General features: G+C 37.5%; 1 protein-coding gene across 1 annotated transcript in view; it reads left to right on the top strand.

The window, feature by feature from the left end:
* Nucleotides 1-1,169: 1,169 nt before the first annotated feature.
* Nucleotides 1,170-24,568, top strand: part of LOC149133362 (uncharacterized) — a 30,044-nt gene continuing 6,645 nt past the window's right edge. The window contains exons 1-5 of the mRNA XM_089360173.1: nucleotides 1,170-1,366; nucleotides 8,807-8,872; nucleotides 12,377-12,439; nucleotides 15,878-15,943; nucleotides 22,200-22,282. Of these exons, the coding sequence (XP_089216299.1) occupies nucleotides 1,250-1,366; nucleotides 8,807-8,872; nucleotides 12,377-12,439; nucleotides 15,878-15,943; nucleotides 22,200-22,282 (395 nt within the window). The 5' untranslated portion in view covers nucleotides 1,170-1,249. The remainder of the gene's footprint in view (nucleotides 1,367-8,806; nucleotides 8,873-12,376; nucleotides 12,440-15,877; nucleotides 15,944-22,199; nucleotides 22,283-24,568) is intronic.

Below are 24,568 nucleotides of genomic sequence, written 5' to 3'. Positions count from 1 at the left end.
ACGACCCTTCATCAATTATTGGCTGTTTTTCTACTCTCGTATTTCGAGCATTTAACAATAATATACGCTTTCGATAAAACAGTTGCTCCCGCAAAGCAAATTAAATAAAATTTGGGATTTTGCGGAGGGTCAAAATTGATAACAAACAGGACACACACACACACACACACACAAACACACACACAAAATTTTATCAAAGGTCTCATTCCAAATGATAAAGCAGTCTTCCACATATCTTTTCACATATCTTATCTCTCTTATATAAAGGTGAAATGGCTATCCATATTTTAGCAGTGACACTCCATATATGGTGAATTCAAAATATCCCATTATTAGGTTCCCATCGCAATTCCACGTTTTTGTCGATAGTAGGTGTCATGAAGCATGAAATAATTGTTCTGAAGTATAAATTTTAAAGTTTCAATAATAAAAACCTGGTTTACACGTTCCATATAAGAACCTGGAAATTGAAATACAAAAGATATGACCTCTTAAAGTGAGAACTATTTCTGTTATTGTCAGTGTCTTGGTATGATAAAAAAGGGATGTCAGAAACATCTAGATAAGATCCCAAGAGAACCATGTCTCGGAGAAGTAAAAAAAAATTGTGCTGACAAGTACTGCTATATCCTTAGAGAAACCCTATCAATTTAGATGTCTGTGTTGTATCACTAAAACACCAAAATATTTATAAATTTCATCCATGGATTATTATTTTTATTATTACTATATATGTATGTACATACATGCGCACGCACAGACACATACACAGATATATATCTATACAACTACCAATGTGCACTCACAAAGCTTTCACCAACCTGTCCCTTGCAAAAATGCAGCACAGTGCTACTGAACATGGAACCATGCGAACCATGTGATTAGGAAAAATTCGCATCTTAAACACACGCTTGTATTTCGTAGTATTCGTTTAACATTCTCCCTTCCAATAGGATATGAAATATTTTGTATGAGTGTTTATATATAAGTCATGTGTGTGTGTGTGTTTGTGTTGTGTGTGTGTGCGTAAGAGAAAGAGATAGACGGGTAGATAGATACGTAGACAGATAGACAGACATACAGGCAGACGAACAGATAGATAGATAGATAGATAGATATACGTGCGCCCGTTCCGGAAGTGAGTGAACGCATGTTCAGTACTTACCGGATATATCTGACGTGTATCTTTACGCCACGTCATTATCAGTGTGGTACCATAAACAGTAGGATATCTGTAAAAATAAAGGCGATGGAAATCAGCCGATATACTTATTTATTTTCTCTCTTTCTCCCACTTGTATACAGTATAACCAATGGCCCATCTGCAAAAGTGTCTTCCTCTCACCGAGAAAATATTTTGTCATATGTAAGTTTTGATATATCAACACTGGAAGTAAATAGACTGAATTCTTTTCATTTTAATTCTTATAAATTCTTTTATAGATTTCTAGCTTTGATTCGGTTCCAGTTATATATATCATATAATATCATAGTAATTGACATGCATAGATCATTGTGTTTCGGGATATTCCTTCCCTGTTCTCATTACCAGATTCATCTCTCTCTCTCTCTCTCTCTCTCTCTCTCTCTCTCTCTCTCTCTCTCTCTCTCTTTCTCTCTCTATCTCTATCTCTCTCTCTCTCCCTCTCTCTCACCCTCCCCTCTCTCTCTCTCTCTCTCTCTCTCTCTCTCTCTCTCTATATATATATATATATATATATATATATATACAAAAACATGCAAACATATATGCATACACATATATACAGGCAATTGACAATTATTCAGATTGACAAATTAGATGTATCAAATATTGTAACAGTTCGGATATGAAATACAAAATATGTATATATGTATGCATGCAAAACGAGAGTAAGAAAAAAGTAGAGAATTTCAGTCGATGAATATTTAATTATAAATATGCAGATATTTATTTTAATAGATCTAACTTACATACAGTACAAATTACAAACAAAAATTAAAGGGTTATAAATAAAGGTTTTATAATTCCAGCAACTGTTGGACGTATAATACCTTTCTTCAAACCCTTTAATTTTCTCTGTCGTTTGTTCTCTGTGTAAGTTGGATCTATTAATATTTATACTTATACTGTCTATTTATACTTAAATATCCATAATCTGAAAGTCTCCACTTTTCACTTTCTCTCGTTTTGCATGCATACATATATACATATTTTGTAGTTCATATCAAAACTGTTATATTTAATACTTCTAATTTGTTTATCCGCATAACTGCCTGTATATCTGGTCAACTTGATCACTCGTTTAATCATTGCTTACCCCGTGGAGTTGGTCACTTTTAAATACATCAGAGTGTATGTTTGAATCATTTGAGCACAACTAAATGTTCTCTGTAGTGAGAATCTCTGGGTTTCATCCATGGATCACACACACACACACACACACACACACACACACACACACACACACACACACAGACACACACACACACACACACACACACATGCATATATATACATACATACTTTCATACATAGAGGTACACACACACGCACACAATCACACACACAAACACACTATATATATATATATACACATACACACTTGAGGGGTGTTCATTAAAGATTTCCCCTGACTCACTTCCGGTTATTGCCGGACACGGAGCTTAAACAGGTATAATCATACTTGTCTCTGGATGTCACATTGTAAATTGCAGCTTTCAACTGGTATTCATTTGTCTTTTATGGTACCTGAAGTGGACTAAGGCATTATAATGGAGGAAGTTGAATGCACATCCGCGATCAGGTTCTTATACTAGATAGGTCGTACACCAAAATAAACTTTCGATGAAATGAAAGAAGTTTATGGTGATGATGTACCATTTATACGACGTAATCAATCACTGGCATCACCAGTTCAAATGTCGGATATTAGTGGAAACTGTTCCTATTCCTGGACGACCCACCATTGATGGCGACACCATCCATAAAATGGAAGTCGCCATTTTAGAGGATCGTTGCATAATTATTCGGCATCTAGCCCAAAAAGAGATAATAATAAGTGTAGGGTCCGTGGAAAAAATTATTCACGACCATTTGCTCATGCGGAAGTTGTCTACACGATGGATTCCTCGGATGCTCACACCCTTTCAGAAGGAGGAACGAGTCAATTGCTCCCAGGCGCAGAGTAGTAATGATGGATTTTCCGGCAAAGGGCACCACAATTAACAGAGCATATTATGCTTCTCTGCTGCAGAAATTGCGGGACACCATCAAAGCAGAGAAGCATGGCATGATAACCAAAGTCGTTTGCCTCCTCCAAAACAACGTCCGAGTTCACACGTGGCCAAGACGAAAGCACACTTCTGCGTACCTCACCCCTCTTACTCTTCCGACGTCGTACAATCTGACTTTCACATCTTTCCAACCATGAAGTTTTTATTTAAAGGGAAGCACTTTTCGGATGATGAGGAACTTAATCACGGAAGCATGGTGTTCTTTCGTTCCAACCATCGCAAAAATCGACAAATAGGGGAGAAGCACTGCAAAACAAATACGCATCCCATGGCAGTACGACACCAGGAGTAGACGCCGGTCAGCAGACTGTTGCCTAAGGGCAGAAGTCTGAAAAAGCATTTTTAAACGGAATAACATTGATGCCCTTAGTATATTATAGAACAACAGAAGGAACGCAAACAAGTAAACAAACAGACCAGCCAATATTTATGATGCTATACACTACACCAACAGAAACAATTAAAAGATGACCTTAAAAAAAGTATCATTTATCATTTCAGACAATAAACCTCAACGGCTAATGGCTGTAGTAGCTTACCAATTGGCCTGTTTAATTCGGAATTCATTGAAGAAAGTCATACCTTAAATGAGATCGTAGAAAGGAATGTACCACCCATCCTTGACATCTGCAGAAATAGCAAAATTAGTCCAACACGTCACACACCTCCATCCGCATATGACTACTATTCATTCCTCTCTTTCCATCACCTTCCCTTCCTCTCCACTAAATACACATAACTCAATCAACCTTCGCACTGGTCAAAAGGGATAGGCATACCTCTGTTCAGCATATATTAATGTTATATCGCCAGAAAAAAAATGAATTCATGAAAATGATCAACCCACTGCCCACGGATACTACGCACTATACTATAATTGAAACCAAGAATACGGTGTATGATCTTAAGAGAAGTGTGATTCTGGAAAGCGCGTAGTGAGGCATTAAATTTTCATAAATTCCATCCAAAGACTACTACTACTACTACTACTACTACTACTACTACTACTACTACGACACACACACACACACACACGCACACACACACACACACACATATTCATTGATAAACATATATAAACATATACCTGTATATACGTGCATGAATTCATACATATGTACGAATATACATACATATCTAGATGTACATATATATATATATGATGTGTGTGTGTGTGTGTATGTATGTATGTATATATATATATATATATATATATATATATATACAAGGTGTTTGTAATGTAACGCAGCATAGCATTAAAGTCTTTCGATCAATAACTCAGAGATCAATGGGAGATCCACATTATTCATTGCCAGTCCAGCAGTGGCTGGAAGACAATTTTCCTGGCGCGTAGATTGGACGAAGAGGGCCAGTTGAATGGTCAGCCCGGTCGCCCGACTTCACCCCATGTGACTTTTTCTTTGGGGAGTATGAAACAAATCTGGTATACGGTTACAATCCACGTACTGTTGATCAGCTTCGAGGGAAAATACAAAATGCTTTATTTACATATGATAGAATGTTTTGGAGTTGTTGCAACAACTAGCCCCAAAACATACTATCTACTTCAATTATGAAGAAAAGAGAGGATAAAACCAATAAACTGTATACAGTCTGTGTACCCTATGTGAAAGGCCTCCCCGAAAAGATACAGAAGATATGCGGCCCATATGACATCAGGACAGTATTCAAGAGTAATACAACACTTCGCAAATATCTCCTTCAAGTAAAACCACTAATAGAAGAGAATATAACCAAAAACTGCGTGTACTCCATCCCATGCTTCTGTGGTTGGTTATATAAAGGCGAAACATGCCGGCCCTTCAAAATAAGGGTAGAGGAACATCGCAAAGCTGTGACACGAGGAGAAATTGATAAATCAGATATAGCTGATCATGTATGGAAAAGTGGAGACCACCTCCCCCTGTGGGATGAAGTTCAAATAATAGACAGAGAACACTACTGGAAAGAAGCAGCACATATGCTAGGACACAACAACCTCCTAAGCAGACCGAGTGCAGATATAAATAGCATATAGGAACCGGTATTAAGGAAGGATAGGAAAATATTTGATTTATAAGCTCTAAAAATTCACTCCGTAATCGCCGACGGGCATATAGCGTAGTGATTAAGAACGTGGACTACTAACCCTAAGATTCAGAGTTCGGAAAATACCTTAGGATTGAGAACCCAGGTTCGAAATTTTCCCAAGACACATGATGGAGGCTGGAAGGTATATCAGCCGAAACCTTTTGTTAACAGCAAACAAGATGAGGCCAAATATCCGTCAAATGTAAATAATGTACATAATTCCTCATCTCTTAAATATAGAACTGTATTACAAAATGCTGTCCGTGAGATCGACACAGAATTGTGCCAAAAGGTGTGCCGATCTACCCTGTCCCGAACTGATCATTACATTAAATAGAAAAAATGGCGAACATTTTGATAAGTATCTTTGGGCGTACTTTTGAATCCACGTTTTATAAATTTCTTTTTTTTATTATTCTCCACTGATTGTATTCTAATTATATGAGTAAAAATCAGCATTCACTTGTGTTCAATATATATTTTCCTTAATGCGCTACGTTACAATACAAAAACTCTGTATATGTGTGTGTGTGTGTGTGTGTGTGTGTGTGTGTGTGTGTGTTTGTGTGTGTGTGTGTGCGCGTGTGTGTGTGTGTGTGTGTGTGTAAGCATCTATGTATGTATATCCATTTGGTTGTTGATTATTAAAACTGTCAATTAGTTTCAGAAGTAACAATACACGCTGCAACGCCGCTGTAGAAACTTCAAATGTTAATAACAATAAGACTTGCATCAAACCAAATTTAACTATACTCATTTTGACTGAATTAATTTAGTCTAAAATGATGTTGGCCTAAGAAACATTTGAGATATGACCCTCTATTCAGAGTGTACGTTTTAACAAACATCCCTTGACGATTTCTGAAAATTTTAACATCTATTTTCCACGCTCACATATATACCACGAGTTTCACTAGAAACACGTTTAACATAAACTATAGTTGTCTCCCCAAAAATTGTTTATTGACCTTCAGTGTCAGTAAGTACAAGTGTATGAGGAAGAGCCCATATTGATCTTATAAATATAGACTCCCTGATAACTGTCCTCTGAATATGTGCCTTGAAAATGTACTGTGTTACACTGCTGATATCACTGGCATGGATGGGCCCACAAATACTTACGTATGATTGACTGAAAATGTCTTCAAGAAAAGATACACAAAGCACTTGCCAGTGTTTAGATATAAGAATAAAAACATACAACATTTTTGTCTATTATGGTATGGAGCGTTAAAGATTAGACTGTAGCCAACTCTCAAATAAACTCTAGTATCATAGTGAAAAACTAACAGATGAAATGAATGAGGCAGCAGAACCAGAGTTAGTCCCTGCATTTCAGAGAAAAAAGATTAAAAAAACAAAAACAATTGCATATCTTCAACAGCTAACATTTCGGACATTAGGGAAGAATCATTTTCTCTTTCTTATACAAATAGCAGCTCGAGGTGTTCACATTTTACATATGAAGCCTTTCGATTGCACCACTTACCCAACCAGCATAAATTTGATATATAATAACTGATATGCATATGCATTATGAAGATGTAAACTCGTCGCTTTCAGGAATTCGAGTTGACTTCAAAGCCGTCTACTTTTGTAATACACATACAAGGCATATGTATATATATTTATATCTGCAATAAGAGGAGGGATATACCGAATTGCCAAATGTAAAATGTAAAATGCCAAAGCTGATTCCTTCAGATGGTGCATTTTATGATACATTTCCATCAACTCCCATCCGATGTTGCATTTTTTGCTCTTGGCTACTTAGAGTGTAAAATACAATGCTGATAATAAGGAGAATGAAGAATTTTAACATTCAAACTTTATGTTTAGTTCCAGTTAGTTTATTCATAATAGTTGTCTGACACGTGCTTCGATCACACTAACTGCATATTGCTGCATATTTATATGCTGCAATTTATGCAGTTTTGTACGATCTTTTCAGGGTGCATATATATATATATATATATATATATATATATATATATATATATATATATATATATATATTATTTTCTTCATTTTGTACTTCTTTGTAAAAAAACATTTTCACTCTCCTTCTTCTTGATAATTTGCTCCTTCGCAATGAAAACCGGTTAGAAAAAATCTTTATTAAATTATGCTTCCAGTTCAGCATTCTGGCTTTTTTTCATTTTCCTATATATATATATATATATATATATATATATATATATATATGTATGTATATATATGTATATGTATATATGTGTGTGTATGTGTGTTTGTGTGTGTGTGTGTGTGTGTGTGTGTGTGTGTGTGTGTGTGAACATATATGCTACGGCACAGGCATAGATGGTATTTCTATTTTATATAGTTTGACGGTACCTGTGGCAGCTTGGAACTGAAATCTGAATAGACGTGTATTTGAAGGTTTTGTCACTCCCACCATTGGTACTTAGGCAGTTAGCCATGGAGATAAATTTTGCAATGATTATTGCTAGAAATGCAAAAATATAAACTTAGATCGAGCACCTGCAAATTTCTATTCTATTTGGCACAGATGTTCGCTTTCTGACTAAGCTTAAATATAATACGTCGACAGCTGTTGGGCAAACCATTGCACCTACACAACACAATTTCTTTTCTCTCTCTCTCTCTCTCTCTCTCCCTCTCTCTCTCCTTCTCTAGATAGATAGATAGGTAGTTAGATAGATTGATGTGTGTGTTGGCTCTCTGTCGCTTACGGCGTCGAGGGTTCCAGTTGATCCAATCAACGGAACAGCCTGCACGTGACATTAACGTGCAAGTAGCTGAGCACACCCCAGACACGTGTACCCTTAACGTAATTCTCGGGGATATTCAGCGTGACACAGTGTGACAAGGCTGACCCTTTGAAATACAGACACAACAGAAACAGGAAGAAAGAGTGAGAAAAAGTTGTGGTGAAAGAGTACAGCAGGGTTCGCCACATTCCCCTGCCGGAGCCTCGTGGATCTTTAGGTGTTTTCGCTCAATAAACACTCACAACGCCAGGTCTGGGAATCGAAACCGCGATCCTATGACCGCGAGTCCACTGGGCCATTGCGCCTCCACAGATAGATTGATAGATAGATAGCAATATGTTTGTCCTACTTTGTATGTATTCGAGTACATGTTCTTACTATCCCTATTTGCCGGTTTGATTGATCATTTTCTTTATATACAACGTTGCATATGAACTGTTCTAAATAATGTGATTAATTTCTCATTGTATTTCTCCAGTAATATGATATTACTGAATTGAACAAATGCGTAATTATGGATTCCCGACTGTTACATCATCCACAGCGCGCTAACAGCGTTAGTCTACCGTTTGTAAAGAAGTAACTATATGATTTAATTCATATTCGTATGTAAATTTGTGCATTGTACAATCTTATATAGCCTTAGTTATGATACGCTTGAAAATAAGAGACCTTTTCCTTCTCAACAGTTGAGTAAGAGAATCTTCCTGTCATCTGACCTGAAACCAGAACCAACTGTGCGTAATATCTTGGAAGTAAGTCGTTTTTGGATTTCTATAATTTATTTTAATTAACCATTAATCTAACATTTATTTTCATTAATCACAATTTGGGTGACAGGTTTCTTTAGTCAGAGTGGTTTGGCTTTATTTTTTAAATAAAATTACTAACTCTTATTTATTTTCTCTTTTCCCATTATTTCAGGGCCAACCTAAATTCATTTTGTTCGGTAATTTACATGATTACACACACACACACACACACACACACACACACACACACACACACACACACACACACACACACACAAACACACAAGTAATTATTTGGACCTTGGGTGTATGGTTAGTAGTATGCTGATTAAAGCACTTTCACAGTTTTGACTACCTGATGTCATCCAGAGTTATAATATAAGTGTCACTGGATCTATGTCAGGAATTCCGACGTTTTTGTTGAGTTTATAATGAATGAGGGAAGCGGAAAATAGAGTTGGCAAAATTCATTATTGAAAACAACGATCGTTTCGACCCATCCTGCATCCCTTGCGGATAGGACATTGTACAGCTAGTTGCGTTGCATCCTTCAGTGCAGAATGCATCTCGTTGGGTGTCTCGTTTTAAATAAGATACTTCGCTAAATATACTTGTTTCGCTTGGCATGTTGTGGTCACCAGTAAGTTGTTGGCTATACTGATAGGGGATAGAAGCAATTTCTGGGTTATAACCGGTAAATGGGTCTGGCTATATTTCACCGTGAATACATGACAGAGTAAAGTAATAAAAAAACAGAATAAAAAATGACAAAGGAGATTAGTTAAAAAATAAAATGAAGAAAGGTAAGTATACATATGTTGACATGAACACATACATAGACGTGCGCGCGCACACACACACACACACACACACACCACACAGCGCCGTTAAGGAGATGTCACTGAATACGGTCATAAACAATCAAGATGGTCATACTAGAGGCAGACCACGATACAATATGCAGATGCAATGTAAATTGTAGCAGTCAAGTATAAAAATGTTTAAAGCGAGATATAAAAGATACGCAAACAACATTCGCATGCTTATGGCTACAGAGCTTGTAACGCACAACGGCAAATTGTTTTGCAAATTTGTTGAAAACCTTAGAGTTAGTTTTATATTTTCAACTGCCATGGTTTCTCATTCTTTCCAAAGTTTCACGTTTTTATGATGCAGAAGTCTAGGATATTGATGTTCCGGATCGGAAATAGTATTGTTTGTTCCATGAACATCTTTTTCCTAAGATCAATCATAGATTTTACTTTATTTTGTTCTTTCCGTGTCATTCCTGAAATTATGTGGCCCTCGGGCCTTCTGGTAATGAACTCCATTTGAAGTACATTAATATTTTGATCTAGTTTCATTTGTACTTTTATCATTTTTTGGCCTTCCTTAAATTTTCCATCATGATTTGCAGTATCAGGTGGACGGTATAGTGTGAATATTATTACATCTAAGTGTTTTATATACACAATGACTGTGTTACAGACTTAGTTTGAATACGCCAACAAGGTTAAGGCTGTAACATTTTCACAGATGTACATGGCAACTCCTCCGTGGCATTTTTTCTCTGTCAGTATGAAACACAGCATACTTAGACATGTGTTTCTCTGCACGATTTATTTACTCTGATAGATATATTACTTTAATTGCTATATAAATTATTTCGTAAGTGCTGTAGAAAAGTGTCTCATATATGAGATATTGTTTTTAATGCTAAGCTGCAACAAACCTCTCATATTCAACAGCAGTATTGGCGCGATGTCTGGCTTTACAATAACGGTGGCCGTCCTCGCTCCATTAGTTGTGGTGACCTTGTATGTGGATGACAGCTGTTTGCGTATTTTTTTTTATACCACACTCTAAACATTCTTATACTTGATTGCTACAATTTACATTGCATCTGCATGAAGTATTTTGATGGAAGTAGATGGTATATGTTGAATCTTCTTTAGTTTGTGAGCTTTGGACTTCGACTCGTAGCGTTTTTTCTTTATCTTGTTCGTGAAGTAAAGACTGGCTTCTTTTGAGTACTCCTCGGTCTGAGCTCAGCACGAGAATATTTGAAATTTGTCCTCATCATTCAATATAAGCAGATACCTTCCGTGTGGAACCTACAGACGCTCTGGAACCTACAGACAATGGCGGCCTTCCGTATAGCATTGGCATTGTAAAGATATCAAATAGTCGCCCTTTTAACAATGTTTCAAACCTAGTAGTTCAATATGGAGAGATCAGAAGAATCTGAACATAACCATCTGTCATCTCTTCTCTTACACTTTTGGCCTTAGTCAACGTTTTTTCTAATCAGAGAAGAATAAAAGCATAGCATATTCGTGGTTTTTTTAAAAAACCTTGTTAAATAGGGCACAAATCAAACGGTTGATTTGTGATTTTGCAAATATGAATTTGCCGCAACTCAGTACAGCGAATGTCGTCGGGCACCACAGTTCTGATAATCCATTCTAACATCTGAAGTGGCCCACTTCGCTGTTCCCGATTCGTGGAAAATGTTTTGAATCCGTTGGATGAATTGTGGTTTCATATAGTGACCGAAAATTTAGAAGTTTTACTGTTTCCTACAGTTGAAACATTCTCGCTCGATGCTTTTAATTCTTTGGGGACATTGTGTAGAAAAGATCTTGCTACGTTTACTGTTCTGTAAATGTGGTAACACGACTGCATGTCTTTTCACTTTCTGCGTTCTCATTTTATTTGCCATGGCAGATTTGAAAGGAAAATATTCTACCTCTTAGAGGGATATGACTACATTCAAATTTACAGTTCGATTATATTGAAGTCACTGAGGCTCACTAGGAACGAACATTTATGCAGAATTTTGGAGCAACAGTTGAGGAGATGCTTCCCTGCCCCATCGTCCCTCGAAAGAGCTAAATATGGGTTTACTTAAAGAATAACTCAAAATTCCGCTTAAAACAGTTCAGAACCTGTACGGGTCAATTCTTCGACGTATTGTTCAACCCCCTGTATGTAACTGAACATGTACACACTGATACAGAAATGGATGGCATTGCAGATATGAATTATATTTTACATAATTTGTCAGCACCTTTGAGGACCAGGAGCTGAAATTTGAATGCAGGTGTTCTTTTTGGTTTTGTGACTCCCAACTTCTCAGGAGTGGTACCGTGACACTTTCACACACAGTTAATATCTGCAGTGGTTATTAGTAGAAATCAAAACATTTTGTACTTGCAGATCTTTCAAAACCTTTAATATTATGCTGACTTCTGCTGGGCAAACGATTTCAGCTGTATATATAAAGAACTAAATAAAGTGGATAGTTTCCGAAAGTATACCTCCTGTCAAATATTATAACTGAAATCAACAAACTTGTGCTTCAATCTTAGAGAGTATTTTCGACTTATATCTAGTAGCAGCATGCTACCAGTATCAGTTAGGTGTTTCTGAAGGAGTAACTATATGATTTAATTCATGAACTTTTGTGTTTAAATTGTCTACAAAGGTTCATTTCTTTCTCAAAAGATTCTCAAGAGTTTGGAGCCTGTTATACCGACAAGAGAATTTCCTGCGATTAACCCTCTGAATGTAAGTTGTTTTGTAATGTCTTTCACTTCATTGTGTATGTCACATTTTATAATTCATCACAAGTTATAAATTTTACAGAAATAAATTTCGTATCAAGTGATATTCTCGTTCCCATTAACATGCTATTACTAACCATATCATCATCAAAAATATGAATGACAAAATATTCTTCTCTATTCTAGGCACAAGGCCCGAAATATTTGGGGAGGGGGCCAGTCGATTAGATCGCAACTAGTACTTAATTTATCGACCCTGAAAGGGAAAGTCGACCCTGAAAGGAAAAGTCGACCTCGGTGGAATTTGAACCCAGAATGTAAAGACAGACGAAATACCGCTAAGTATTTCGCCTGGAGTGCTGACGTTTCTGCCATCTTGCTGCCTTATATCAACGACAGAATACTAATATATAAATATATGTACTGGAGACATTTACATTGTACAATATAACTATTTACAGAAACTGGATGGCGAAAAATTGTACAAATCTGTCATGATCAAGAGGCCTATCTGTCAGGGAAAGCATGTTCTGACATAGAATAAATAAAAATTTATATAAGACATTCTATTGTAAAAATTTCTTAGCAACGACGGACTTTTCAGTTATTATATATATATATATATATATATATATATATATATATATATATATATATATATATATAAGTTCAAAAAAACAATAACAAAAAAACAACAAAGTGAGGACGCGATACGGATAGTGTTATTGGACGCTCGGGAAAGGAAAGAGAGAGTGTATGACGTTTCGGGCGTAGCCCTTCGTCGGAAAGATGGAAAGTTCAGAGAATGGAAAAACGGAGAAAGAGGAAAATGGTACCGATGCCCACGAGGTTACATTGTGAAAAAACCGGAAGAGGAGGTGGTGGGGGAAAAGTTCTTTCTAAGACGGGAGAGTGAAAAACGGAGATGAATATCTGTGCGTGCGCGAGAGTCTGCGAGTGTGTGTGCGTACGTGTGTGTGTGTCTGTGTGCGTGTGTGCATGGTTTGGTGGTTTATCTGTTAGTGTGTTTGTGTGTGTGTGTGTGTGTATGACGTAGTGGAAGGAATTAGTAGCAGGAATGGTTAGTGGATGCTTATAGACAGTGTTAGGTGGAGGTGAACAGGCGGTTTTTTAGTATTGTGTGTTCGTGTTTGTGTGGGGTTGTAGGTGTTGGGTACGTGTACGTGTGTGTGTGTATTTTGTATGGGCGCGTGTGTGTATTTGTATGTTTTTGTGCGTGCGTGTGTGTTTGTGTGTATGTGTATGTTGTGTATATGTGCGTTGCTGTGTACGTGTGTGTGCGTGCGTTCGCTATTGTATGCGCGTGTGCTGTTTATGCCCATGTGTGTGTGATTGTATGCGTGTCTGTGTGAGTGTGTAGTGTTGGTGAGAAGTGTGTGTGCGTGTGTGTGTGTATGTGGGTGTGTGCGTGTGTGTGTATGTGTGCAGATGTGTGTGTGTGGGGGGGATTGTGAGTGTTAGGTACGGGTGTGTGTGTGTTTATGTGTGTTTGTGTGTGTCTGTATGTGTGTTTCCGTGTGCGTGCGTGTCCGCGTGTGTGTATATTTTTTGTGCGTGCGTGTATGTGTATATTGTGTATGTTTTCGTGCGTGCGTGTGTGTTATGTATGTGAGTGAGTATTGTGTATGTGAGAGGCGTGTGTGCGTGTGTGCATGTGTGTATATGTGTATGTATGCATGTGTGTATATGTGTATGTGTGTTGTGTATGTGTGTGTGTGTGTGTGGTTTTGTGTATGTGAGAGGTGTGTATGTGTGTGTTTATGTGTGTGCGTGCGTATGTGTGTGAGAGCGTAAGGATGTGTGCCAGGTATGTGTTATTTTGTGTGTGCACTCCTGTGTGTATGTGTGTGCATGTGTATACGGCTGTGTATGTAGGCGTGCGCGTATATATGGGTGTGTGTGTGAAAATATGTGCGTTCGTCTATTAGCATATTCTTCGTTGGCCTGCGGCTGTCATGCCTCCTTCGGTCGTGAAGATGAAGGCTTCTTCCATTGTGACGACTGCTGCTTCGTCTCAGTTGAAGAAGCCTTCATCTCCTGCTGCTTCATCTCAAGGTTGAATCCGCAGACCCAACTCGCGACACGCTGCAGGTGCAATTCAGACGTTAGTATTGCCTGCACGGGCCCATACAATAATCCAACAAAATCAGCAACGTCATTGATTGTCCTGGGACGATTCTCATGCTGAAGCTGATGAATTTCCCCACATTTCCTGGGTTGACGCTCGTGGCAGGCCTACCAGATCGCTCATCGTCTTCCAGGGGTGTCCTTCCGCTTTTGAAGCACCTGTACCACTTGAAACTGTGCGTACAACTCACTGCCTCTTCATCGTAAGCTTGCCGAAGCATTCTCAATGTTTCTGTAGCAGACTTCCGGAGTTTAATGAAAACTTTCATGCTGGCTCCTTGTTCCTCTCCATGATAAAGTCTCAGACTACAGCATACACGTGATCACCAAAACACAAATTTCACAACTAGCGAAGTAAACACAGCGGTATCACTCGGCGCACTGCCTCATGAAAGTCACTGTTAGCTCTCACTGCGCACGCAACTGTGTGCTATTCGTTGGCGCGCTACAGAAATAGTCCAGGAACTTTGTTATACCATCTCGTATATCCATTAGATGTGCCTTTTTATGTATGGAAAGCAATATTAGTCTCATACTTTGTGTATATTCGAGTACACCATTTTATTGTCATTATATAAGTATTAGTTGATTTGGTTTACCATTCTACTGTACATGTAATATGTTCTAAATAACTTGCTTAATTTCAGAGAATGCTTTTCGAGTAAAATAATTTTAGAATGTTTACAAACTCGTGTTTAAATCTTAAAATATATTCTCCACTTCTCCCCAGTGTTACATAAGTGATAACGTGCTATCATTCTTAGTCAACTTTTCATGATGTTCTTTTATTTTTTTACTTGTTTCAATCATTTGACTGTGATCATGATGGAGCACCGCCTTAAAGGGTTTTAGTCAAAGAAATCGACCCCAGGTCTTATTCTTTGTAAGCATAGTACTTATTATGTCGGTCTGTTTTGCCGAACCGCTAAGTTACGGGGACATAAACTCACCAGCATTTGTTGTCAACTGATGGTGGTTGTGATGGTGGCACACATAAAGAAAAAAATATATATACGACGATCTTCTTTCAGCTTCCGTCTACTAAATCCTCTCAAAAGGTTATGGTCGGCCCGAGACTATAGTAGGAAACACATGTCCAATGTGCCACGCAGTGGGACTGAACTCGGAACTATGTGGCTGGGAAAGAAGCTCCTTACCACAAAGCCACACCTGCGCCTAGTAGACTAACTATTAAATTTAATTAATACCGTTTTGTTCCTCTGACATTATTTAACCTGTATAAAACGTAAGTTTTGATCTACCTGAAAGCAGAAGCTCATTTCCTTTTCAACAGATTTCCAAGAACCCATACGCATATTTTAATACAACAGGATATCCTAAAAAATTATTTGGATCTAAAGTAAGTCGTTTTTGCATTTCTCGTATCTTGTGTTATTCCTTAAATATTCTCTTACATGACAAACATCTGTATTAAGTTCTAGTGATTATGAATCAGAATATGTGTGTGTATTTGTGTATGGCAGAATCGGTGAATCACTAGACACACTTTGTTGTAGCCATTAAAATTTCGTTAGGTCTTTTTACATTCTGGTTTCAATCCCATTGAACTTTCGGTTAGACGAAATTCCTATAATAAGACACAGAACTTTTTTTGATGAATCGCAATTCATTTTAGTGTAAATTGTACGTACAAATATTTATTGGGATAAAAGCCTAGATATGAGACAGTGAGCTTACAAAATCTATAAATGCCAATTACAGAAGTCGTGTTCCGATTTGTATTTGAAGCTGTTTCTAAACTTTGGTGAAAGATATGAACGCAACCCTTCATTGTTGTATTTGACTTGAGTATCTGTTACCTTACATCTTTTTAGAACATTCATAAACGTCACTGGATAATGTTTAATAAATGTAAGTCAATAAACATAGTCCTGAATCAAACAGAAGATAAAAAGTGAAAATGACGAACTTATATCGGTGAAAATTTATAATTTGACCTGAAGCTTTCTCTGATGTTTTTTTTTCGTGAACAACAGTTAAAAATATTTGTGTCATGTGTAATCTGTTCGAAAGAAACAGCACAACTAATCCAGACAAATGGCATTTTTTTTTTACGGTGGGGGGGGGGGGGGTTAGCGGTTTAGCTAACTTTGAATTTTTATGAAAGTTATATTGGCCAAAACACTTCATACTTAGACTTGGAAACCTATTAATACCTTTGATTTAGGAATCCTTGTATAAATTAAGCTATGTTGAACATATAGGACCGGACCATCTCGGTGTTTGCCATCTTCCTTGCTAATATTATTCTAGAGGGAAGAATTGGATTTTTTTGTGAAATTATATGTTTTTTTTTTTCTGGAAATTTTGTCCCTATTTTGTTTCAATATTGCCAGTAAGTCTTCTTTATATATTCTTTATGTATAATTTAAATTTCAATTCATTTAAAATATTTAGCGTACACCGATTGCTACGTCACAACTTACCTAAAATATCTAAGTTCATGCTATTGGCCATCTTGAGTTATTCCCTTAGCCATGTTTTGCACTTTTTGTAAATATATGTAAAACTTTTTGGTGTTAAAAGCGTTCGACCAGTGCCAGTAATTATGTATTTAGTTTACGAAGACCTTTGCGTTTATAAAAACGGTTTTAAAGCTACGTTTGCACTGTTTTCCAGTGTAAATACACTTTGAGTTTGAAGCCATTTTCTTACATATATTATGTTGAATTTCTTATTATTTTAAAAATATTGGGTTATCCCATAAATAATGCGGCTTTTTCAATTGCATGAACTAAAAGTCGGAGGGGGATGGGATAAACTACCTGCATCAACATGTTATAAAAGCAGGTAGTAATTTTACTTTATATTTATTCTTAGTGCAAGTACTGAAGAGTGCAGTTAAATTTTAAGTTATTTTTTCAATGCTGTAGTGGAAGTGACAAAGGAGCATATTCGGCATATTTTGCTTTATGAGTTCAATAATGGCAACAACGCAACTAAAAACGCGAGGAATATTAATGTAGTATATGGGATCAGACAATAAGTGTAAGTCAGGGTCAACGGGGGTTCTAGAAATTCTGAGCCGGAAACTATAGCCTAGAAGACGAGCTTCGTCTTGGAATATTTGTTGAGCTCGACGTGGACGTCCTGCAAACACTGGCAGAACAAAATCTCATCGTAACTATTGAGAAAGTAGCACAGAAGCTTGAATTTGGCCATTGGAAAAGTCAGCAAATTGGGTCAATGGGTTCCTCACAAACTTCCCGAATCTAATCGCGTATAGAGAGTGAATATATGCTCTTCTTTGCTGCCACGTCTCACGAATGAACCGTTTTCCCACCTAATAGTGACTGGTGACAAGAAATGGGTTCTCTTTTAAAATGTCATAGTTCACTCACACATACACATATAAACGGCCAACACCACACACACAACACACACACATACACACACACATGCTATCTCACATAGACATGCACACACATACACAGAGATACTTCCTTCTCTTACACTCTCCTGTCTTAGAAAGAACTTTTTCTTCACCCATTCGCTTCCGGTCATTTCAAAATGTAACAACATGTGGATCGTTAGCTAAATTTTCCTCCGACTTCCTTTTCTCTGGAACTTTCCTCTGTCTCGTTTCAGCAGAAGAGCTTTGCTCGAAACGTAAAACTACCTTTCTTTCCTTCCCTGAGCGTATGCTAATACTTTGTATGTACCATTTCCTCGCGTTGTTGTTTTTTCGTTTTTATTAATTGTATATATATATATATATATATATATATATATATATATATATGTGTGTGTGTGTGTGTGTGTGTGTGTGTGTGTGTGTGTGTGTGTGTGTGTGTGTTTATATAGTGTACTGCTCCATGATGGTAAGGACAACAAAAAAGTACTCCATGTGGTAAGAGATAAATAATACTTAATAAATACAGTACATATTTTTATGTGCTGCTATTGGTTTCATGTGCCGAGAGCAAGCCAAACTGTTGTTTAAGACCTATGATATTCTAGCACAATGATTAGACACAGCCTACATGGCATAACAAACTAAAAATGGAACGATAGAATAAGAGGAAAAGTGGGAAAAGGCGAGCAAGAAGTAGATATGACAGGTGGAAGGTTGAAAATCTGTTAAACGAATAAGACATCAAAAATAGGCAAAGTGGTGGGTGGGTAGAATTATTTCTCCTTAGAACATAAAATATAAGACTAATGAGATAGCGCCATAGAGCCTGTGGTACAGTTATTCAATTTATCAACAAGAACTTAGCCATATGCTTACGACTGCTGAAAATTTTGCATCTAGAATTAAACAGTGAGTTAGAGTTCTTAGAGCTGAAAAGGATCTTGATTTCTTTCAGCTGCGGATAGATTACATTAAATGAAATTGTTAATGCACCGATATAAGATACATTCGTATGAAGATTAATAAATTTCAACGGTTTTACATTCGTATGATTTTTGAAAACTGTAGGTTTAAAGGAACGTGGTGAAATATGAATCCGATTAATTGTATTAATTTCATTAATCTTTTTAAATATTTTCTGCGCATTTATTGGGACCTTTGTACTCTGAATTTCAAGCGAGTTGCTAGTCTTCGGCCATCGGAATCTGAATGAGAGTTCGATTCAAGAGAGTTAATGTTTACTACTGTAATTTAGCCTATGATTGACCGAGAAAGGTCACGCGGTGTCACATCTTGATGTTGGTATTTCAACGAGAACAATAACTTGGAAAATACCGCATCGTGGAAGGAAATCGAACGCGTGTTGACCAGGAAATCCGTCACATGGTTTGGGGGGCAAGTAGGAAGGGGCAGAAGATGTGAGAGTATATATTTATATATGTGTACATGTATATGCCCATATGTCTGCGAGGACAATTTACCAGCATTAGTGATCTTGATATCAGAATCATTTTGAATGCCAGAAAGTCAATTCTGGTCCACAGCCAGTCCTTCTGGGTGAAGAAAGAAGGCGGTCCATTGTTTGATGTCTCTATGAGGAGCTGTGACGGGGCTGAAATCACCGACCTGGTCGGGTTTGACATATTCAATGCCATCAAGATACGTAGCCATCCACATAGGTCGGCTCTCCACAGAGATGATGGCTATCTCAAGCTATATGAATGGTCACACTATGGACAGGTTCAGGAAGGACTTGATAAAAATATTCATAAAGTTCGGCCAGTCCATAACGGTTACTACGGTTAATTCTTGGACGTAACCTTAGAGCTGAACACGTGCAAATACTACCTCTACAGTAAGCCCAATGAAGACACGGTATACATCCACAAGAGGTCAACCACACCCCGCTGTAATTAGAAACCTGATTTCAGGCATTAGCAAACGGGTATCTAAAATCTCAGCCAACATGGTGATCTTTAATAGCACACCGATACACCGATACTTTGGCTAGGAGCGAATTTTTTAAGAAGCTCACGTATGTGGACAAACCCCCAACCTCTTCTCACCTGAAGAGAAATAGAGAAAGGAAAATTTTGTGGTACAACCCCACCTCCACTTAATCTAGAAGTTTCTACTTCTAGATTAAATGGTGGGGGTGTACCAGACTCCGATGGCCGAAAATAGCTACAAGCTTGAAACTCAGAATACCAAGGAGTTTGAATCAAACTGTTTTCATCGAGATATGTGTGTGTGTGTGTGTGTGTGTGTGTGTGTGTGTGTGTGTGTGTGTGTGTGTGTGTGTGTGTGTGTGTGTTTGTGAATATGTCATAAGTAAAATAAAACAACGTAACCTAAGCTGTGTGGAATTTATAGGACATTTATAAAGAGAAAGGAAGTCTTACAGCTGTTTTCGGGATATTAAGGATATTCTTTCATCAGAGGGATATTCCTAATATACCTTTCTCTTTATAAATGTCCTATAAAGTCCACACAGCCTTGGTTTTGTGGTCTCGTTTTATTTAACATATACATGCTCACACACGACCCGTATTATACCCCTCACTCATATTATTTTCAAACGGAGAGTCTAACTACGGTCCACCCGTAGTACTTACATAGCTTTACCGGCCATCTTGGGTCTTCTGGATAACAATATCTCAGCGGCGCGTTCTGTAATTGAGGATGACACTTTATTTTGCGTTGCCCCTGTTCACTCAGCTGGTAAGAATGTGTAGTACTTGCTATTCAAACGGCATTGCTATATTACGTGTCACTCTCGACAACACTGAAAATTACGTTATGTGTACGCGTATTTGTGAAGAACACATCCTCTTGCATGTTAATTCCACGAGCTGGCTGTTCTGTTCAACGGATCAACAGGAGCACTCGTCATCGTAACCATCAGGTACTGGTGTACACACACACACACACACACACACACACACACAAACACACACACACACACACACACACACACACACACACACACACACACACACACACACACATATATATATATACAGAGAGAGACAGAGAGAGAGACAGAGAGAGAGAGGCATTCAGACAGACAGACAGACAGACAGGCAGACAGAAAGGCAGACAGAAAGAAGAGAGATTAGGAGCAGTTTGGTTAAATGGTTGAAAAGTTCGCTTCACAATCCCGAGATCCCGGGCTCGCTCTCACTGCGTGTTATGCAGGAGAATTGTCATTATCTAAAGCCTCAGTTACACCCATACGTTCTGAGTGTAATTAGGTAGAGGGGAAAATGTAGAGAAGCCGATCTAGTGGGGTATTGTACCAATAATTCAAACGGTACATATTTTCTGACACTACCATTGTGATTCTCCCTATAGAAGTATGTTAAGCGCGCTCGTGTCTGTGGTATTACTAATTCAGGAGCAGCCAGCTCATTTGGTCAAACATTCTTGTTATCCAATGGTACAAACAAAAACATGCACAAACGCGCACATACAAACGCACACATGCACACACACGCACACACACAATAGTGTATACATCCTGCACGTATAAATATGGACAGACATATTGCTGCAATTGAATGTATGTCTTTGTCTGTGTCCGTGTGTTTACATGTACGTCTATGTAATGTATATGCGAGCATGTGGATATGTGTACATGCAATCCCGACGAACTAGGATTCCATATACACGCGTCGTATGAATTCACCAGTGTACTGCTATGTGTATATAATGCGAAGGTGGGTGAAAATATCAGGATATTTTATTTCTCGAAGAACAAAATAATTAGAATTAAACGTGTTTCGGACATAACTATGAGAAGGCTATATTGCTCTTCGGATACAAAACTCTGTAGAAATAATCCGTTCATTAGAGAATGTCTTGTGGAGAGTAAACAGTCCTTCCATGAACAGCATATCTAGAAAAGTACCTCTGAAGACATTCACAAGAAAATATATAGATCATTAATGAACGATGTGCTTGCAATGATCAATTCAATCAATTCACTTCTTAAGTAAAGTTTAGTGTCAGAGATCGTGTGGTGGCGTATGAAACATCATGACACAGTCAGTATAAGTGCTGTAGAATCATTATAACAATACATGAATACACGTTTTCCGGTTTACTGCATTGTACAATTTTCTTTGTCGCATATTTTATGTTTACAGCTATTTAGTAACGTTAAATGTAGGAAAACTCTGTTTAAAACAAAGACGCCAATCATTGTTTACATGGCTTACATCATTTCTATTATTTACAGTATCGAAAATTATCTCTGAATTTACCATCATGCAAAAATATGACTGTAATAGTTATGGGCATTCCAAGATCACCTTGTCGCAGGTAACATTTTCACCTTAACATTTTGTTCGTAGTAAATGAAGATATAATGGTATACATCCCTGTATATCTTAGTTATTTGTAGGTCTACACTTTAAAAATACTTCATAAGCTAAAAATGGAGGAAACATTCCTTGTTATCATCAGAGAATGTTAATCATTCTCCTATGATTTTACTACTTTTACCTCCAGTATCATTAACTTCATATCATCATCTGAAGTTATACTGAACTATATATATTCAATGAGGAACAGTTGCATCCTTTCCAATTTTATATACAGAATAATTAACTAGGTTAAATTCGGATTTCTTTTTGCATATAATCCTAGGTTCCATCCTCTTTATTGTTATATTATTTACTGAATTTATTATTTGTGTTAGCTTTACACGAAGTTCTGTTTTTTATCAACCTACTCGTTGATAATAATCTGGGCTTCTAATTTTGCTATTTTCCTATTCAGTTGTTATGAATTTATAGATATAACTATCAGTTGTGACTTGAATATTGGTAATCCGTAAATCAAATTTTAATTTACATAGAATGTTTTCCTTTATCGGATTTGATTAAAAAGATTGTATGAATTATTATTACTATTTCTTTGTCTATGAAGAATACTGATTTTTCCTCTACATGAATGCAAAACAACAACAACAGCAAAGAAATCAACAACTAATTGAGTTACAGTCGGCGAAATCAATTTCGATTATATTGGTTGCTATTACACTGTTGTAGTGCATTCGTCTATCTATAGGGATATAACAGTATGTATGTATGTATGTATGTATGTATGTATGTATGCATGTATGTATGAATGTATGCATGTATGTGTATATCTATCTATCTATCTATCTATCTATCTATCTATCTATCTATCTATCTATCTATCTGACGCTAGACACATCGGCTCCCATGTAAGTTTCCTTTTTCATCTGTAAAAAGTCTAATTTTGTATTTTATCATTTGTACACGTTGTGTATAACACAAAATAATTTGAGACCATATATTTTTCTAATCAGAAATAGCTCTATTTAGAGCTTTATTTCCAAAAGTTTGAAAACATTTTCCACGATCCTAGCCATATTCTGTAAAACGAATATGGCTAAGGTATTCAACGAGGCCGATTTCCCGCCCCTAATGCCAGAGGCGAAGGAATCTAATGCCGTCCCGCATGAACGCAGACAGGAGGTGGAGAAAAGCAATGCCTCTGGGTCTACTACTGCTGCCTCAAACACCACCGCCACCATCACGTCCAAAAACTCTGCTGCTACAGCAGTCTCGCCTGCCGCCACCACCAGTGACAAAAACAAAACCAAGGACGCAAGGTCATCGGCTCTCAACGCTGACACCACCACTATTTCAACAAACTCTGCTGCCACTACCACCACCTTTGAACCTGGCAGTACTAACACCTCTGTCAACACCACCATCAACAACTACAACAAAATCGTCGCAATGCCGTCCGGAACTGGCGAAAACAAGATGAACAACGCTACAACCTTTACAAAAAACATGTCTGCCAGCACCACTAAAATAAATTTTGGCGAAGCAATGAAGCAAAATTGAACAACATTAACATTCACCCAAAAAACAAATTAAAGACACGAAATCCCTTCTTACGAAAGAAGGTGATAAAGTACAATTACACATTCCCAAACAAATAATTGAAAACACAAACAAGAAATACATCACATACAAACTCACCAACACCAAAATAAAGCGTATGGATAATTTTATCACCGAAAAAATCGAAAAGTGCCTTCGCCTTGTATGGGCTCATCAAGAGCATGTTACTTGGGGGCGTAATTTCGCCACTGTTCAACTGCGCTTCCAGAGTGAAAATATAGCGAAGCAATTTTCGACACTTTCTCTCCACACGGTTGACTTGGTGATGATACCGAGTTACCTTGGACAGAGAGTGACGAAGGTGACAATAAAAAATGTGCTTTCAGAAGTAGAGATGCAATGGATAGTATCTGCCATATGCCTCGAAATGGAGGAGGCAAATATACTGGAAATTGCTGCTGTAGAGGAAAAAACTGGGAAGGGAAAAACTCAAAGTCCTCCTCCACATCATTGAAGAGGAGTCCCAAAAAATTCCCACATATATCAAACTGGCAGAGGACCACAATTAGTATGTAGTGGTGGAAGGAAGGCGGCCACGCTGTTAAACATGTAACAGCGAAGCATACCTCAAAAAAAATTGCCCAACTGCCGCGAACCAAAAACAACAAGAGGAATACCAGCATCATCAACAACTGAGAAGACAACAGCAACTGCAAGAACAACA

The sequence above is a fragment of the Octopus bimaculoides genome, chromosome 11, assembly GCF_046866305.1.
Source record: "Octopus bimaculoides isolate indiv1 chromosome 11, ASM4686630v1, whole genome shotgun sequence".
Classification (NCBI taxonomy): domain Eukaryota; kingdom Metazoa; phylum Mollusca; class Cephalopoda; order Octopoda; family Octopodidae; genus Octopus; species Octopus bimaculoides.
This window is presented reverse-complemented; position numbering and strand designations above follow the sequence as displayed.